A 2,369-nucleotide genomic window follows, 5' to 3' on the forward strand; every position below is an offset into this window, starting at 1 on the left:
TGTGTTTTTTGAACCTTAAACCGCATAAACACATTTCATTACACCAAATACACAAAATAATGTTATTTTTAACAACATCATATGACCCCTTTAAAAGGGTACCAGTGGCGGTCCAGCCTCACTTCTTTCCTCAAGTAAATTTGCACCTGAACGGCAATCCCTAGCAACTGAATTTTATGGAAAAGCCATTTTGTGTGACATGAAAACGTTTTGAGTAACATGGGGGTGATTAGATGATGATAATGATTTGCAGAAGGTATAACCAAAGACTATAGAATACCCAAGACCTGTCCCTCATATAGTTTTGAATGGGGAAAAATGCAACGCTCAATATGGCCGCTCAAACGCAGGAAGCCCCGCCTTCTGAATGAAAGAGCCAATCGCTAAGTGGCAACTAAACTAATAAAAACAAATCCAGCCAACACTGAGATCATTCCACACACGCACGAACCTGAGTGACTTCGTGGGAGAGAATGAAGGAGCCAATCGCTAATTGGTAAAGTCAGTGCGTCACTGCAGCTGCCGTTAGAAGTCCCGGTTGCTATAGAAACAGTCAGCGTTCTGAGACATGCGCTCAGGACTGCGCATGCGCACTGGCTGGTCTAGCCTAAATAATACGCTTTTTATAACGCTATTTGAGCAAAATAAACAACATTTATGACACAGTTGATATCAGATTTCTTTGGTGATTTCAAATATGAAATTTAATCGCAAGCTTAGTGAACAGTTTTGTAGAATTTGATGTTTCCCCATTCAAAGAGATAGGAGTTGCACTTGCATGCCCGAGAGGCGTTTCAAAGATGGCCGCCGAGTGACATGACTTGTCTTAAAGGGACTTTGGTATAACTCAATTGACCTTTCGCAAGCAGTTTGATTGACAGACAATCTGACCAATCATAACGCAGAATCTACCGTTTTGTCTGACAAACAAACCAGACAGGAGAGTAGATTAACGTCAGTGGACTTGAACTTGAAAATTACTAGGTGGCAAAATATATTCACGGTAATAATAATAATTGCAGTGAATATATTTTGCCACCTGGTAATTATTATTATGAATAATAACTAGGGTTGCAAAGGGGTGGAACATTTCTGGTAAATTTCCAGAAACATTCCAGAACTTTTGGAAAGTTTCTGGAAATTTACCAGACATTTTCCATCCCTTTGCCACCCTAATAATAACATAATAATAATGTAATGAGAAGAATAGTGTTATTATTAATCACGTTGTTATTGTGGATATAAAAAGGGAAAAAGTAACTGACAGCAACTATGAGCACCCATAGATAATTGTGATAATTGATGTGGAGTCTTCATCTTCAAGCAAGTGTGCATCAATTGTAACATGTAGCTGAAAGTATTATTAATTCATTTATGTGTAAAACTTAATTGAGAAACTTAGGAGACTTTAGGAGAAACTTAAGTTACTTAGTGCAAGGCGTAAGGCGATTCTTACCTGTGTTATTATTTGTGGCTGGGTAGTCAGCTGCCTGCATACTGCCCTTGCAGTAATGCTTTTGACTGCAGCTTTAACCAGTCCAGTAGAAAGAGCGTTGCTGTGTGACTGCCATTTTGGATCCTCTGGCTCAGCTTGTGTGTGGCAATTACTCTATAAACCCTCTGGGCCAAAGGAAGTGCTGGATTTGCTAAATGACCACTTAAAAACTCACTGTGGTAAAAATGCTTGCTAAACAAGGGATCCTATCCTCCAAGCCATGGATATGCAGCCATGGCCAACTGTGCAAAGTTTCACTCTAGAGCTTGGAAGTGTTCGACGTGCCTTCTAGAACTGTCTTTCTTTCCACTTTTCAGGCTTGGCATGTGAGTGACACAGATGCCCATAGGCACTGTCCTATCCAATGTGCCAGTGTTGTCATCCTTCTTCAGTAATTCTGGAGTTTCATCTTAGGAGAACTGCGGAGAAAAGAGAAAGAGAGAAAACTGGTTAACACGATTATATTTGAACAAGTGATTCCCGTTCCCCTTGGCTGATTCATTTCGGAAGAGAGCCATATGGAAGGCTACACTGGAGAAACAACCTTCTTTATTTGTTCAGATGCAAAAACACAGCAGGGTGGCACTTTGAAGTCTGGAGGTAAATATAACTGGGGGTGGCGTGCACACCTCTGAAAGTAAAATCATCTCCAATTCAAACACAAAGGGGAGAAGAGAAGCCCGCTCAACAAGAAAAGGCAAACGAAACATTGTTAGCAAAAAGTACAAACGTGTAGAAAAAAGACAAAGCTAATAATATGAATATGTGTAGGGCAGCTCTGGACATGGCAGTTTGGGTTTGACGGCTCTTATCTATCAACGCACCATGTGACAGTTAAGCCATTAGGAACCAGACTCTATAGCCGTCTATGGTA

General features: G+C 40.5%; 1 protein-coding gene across 2 annotated transcripts in view; it reads right to left on the minus strand.

Annotated features, from left to right (window-relative positions):
* The window catches only part of LOC107675658 (low-density lipoprotein receptor class A domain-containing protein 4-like), a 90,406-nt gene extending 88,867 nt beyond the window's left edge, over positions 1-1,539 (minus strand). For both annotated transcript variants that reach the window (XR_001632619.1, XM_016470068.1), the window contains exon 1: positions 1,457-1,539. Coding sequence is in view for 1 of the 2 variants with exons in the window: in XM_016470068.1 (XP_016325554.1) it covers positions 1,457-1,496 (40 nt within the window). In the remaining variant the exon portion in view is untranslated. The remainder of the gene's footprint in view (positions 1-1,456) is intronic.
* Between the last annotated feature and the right edge of the window lie 830 nt (positions 1,540-2,369).

The sequence above is a fragment of the Sinocyclocheilus anshuiensis genome, unplaced genomic scaffold, assembly GCF_001515605.1.
Source record: "Sinocyclocheilus anshuiensis isolate Anshui unplaced genomic scaffold, SAMN03320099.WGS_v1.1 scaffold1976, whole genome shotgun sequence".
NCBI classification, from domain to species: Eukaryota; Metazoa; Chordata; class Actinopteri; order Cypriniformes; family Cyprinidae; genus Sinocyclocheilus; species Sinocyclocheilus anshuiensis.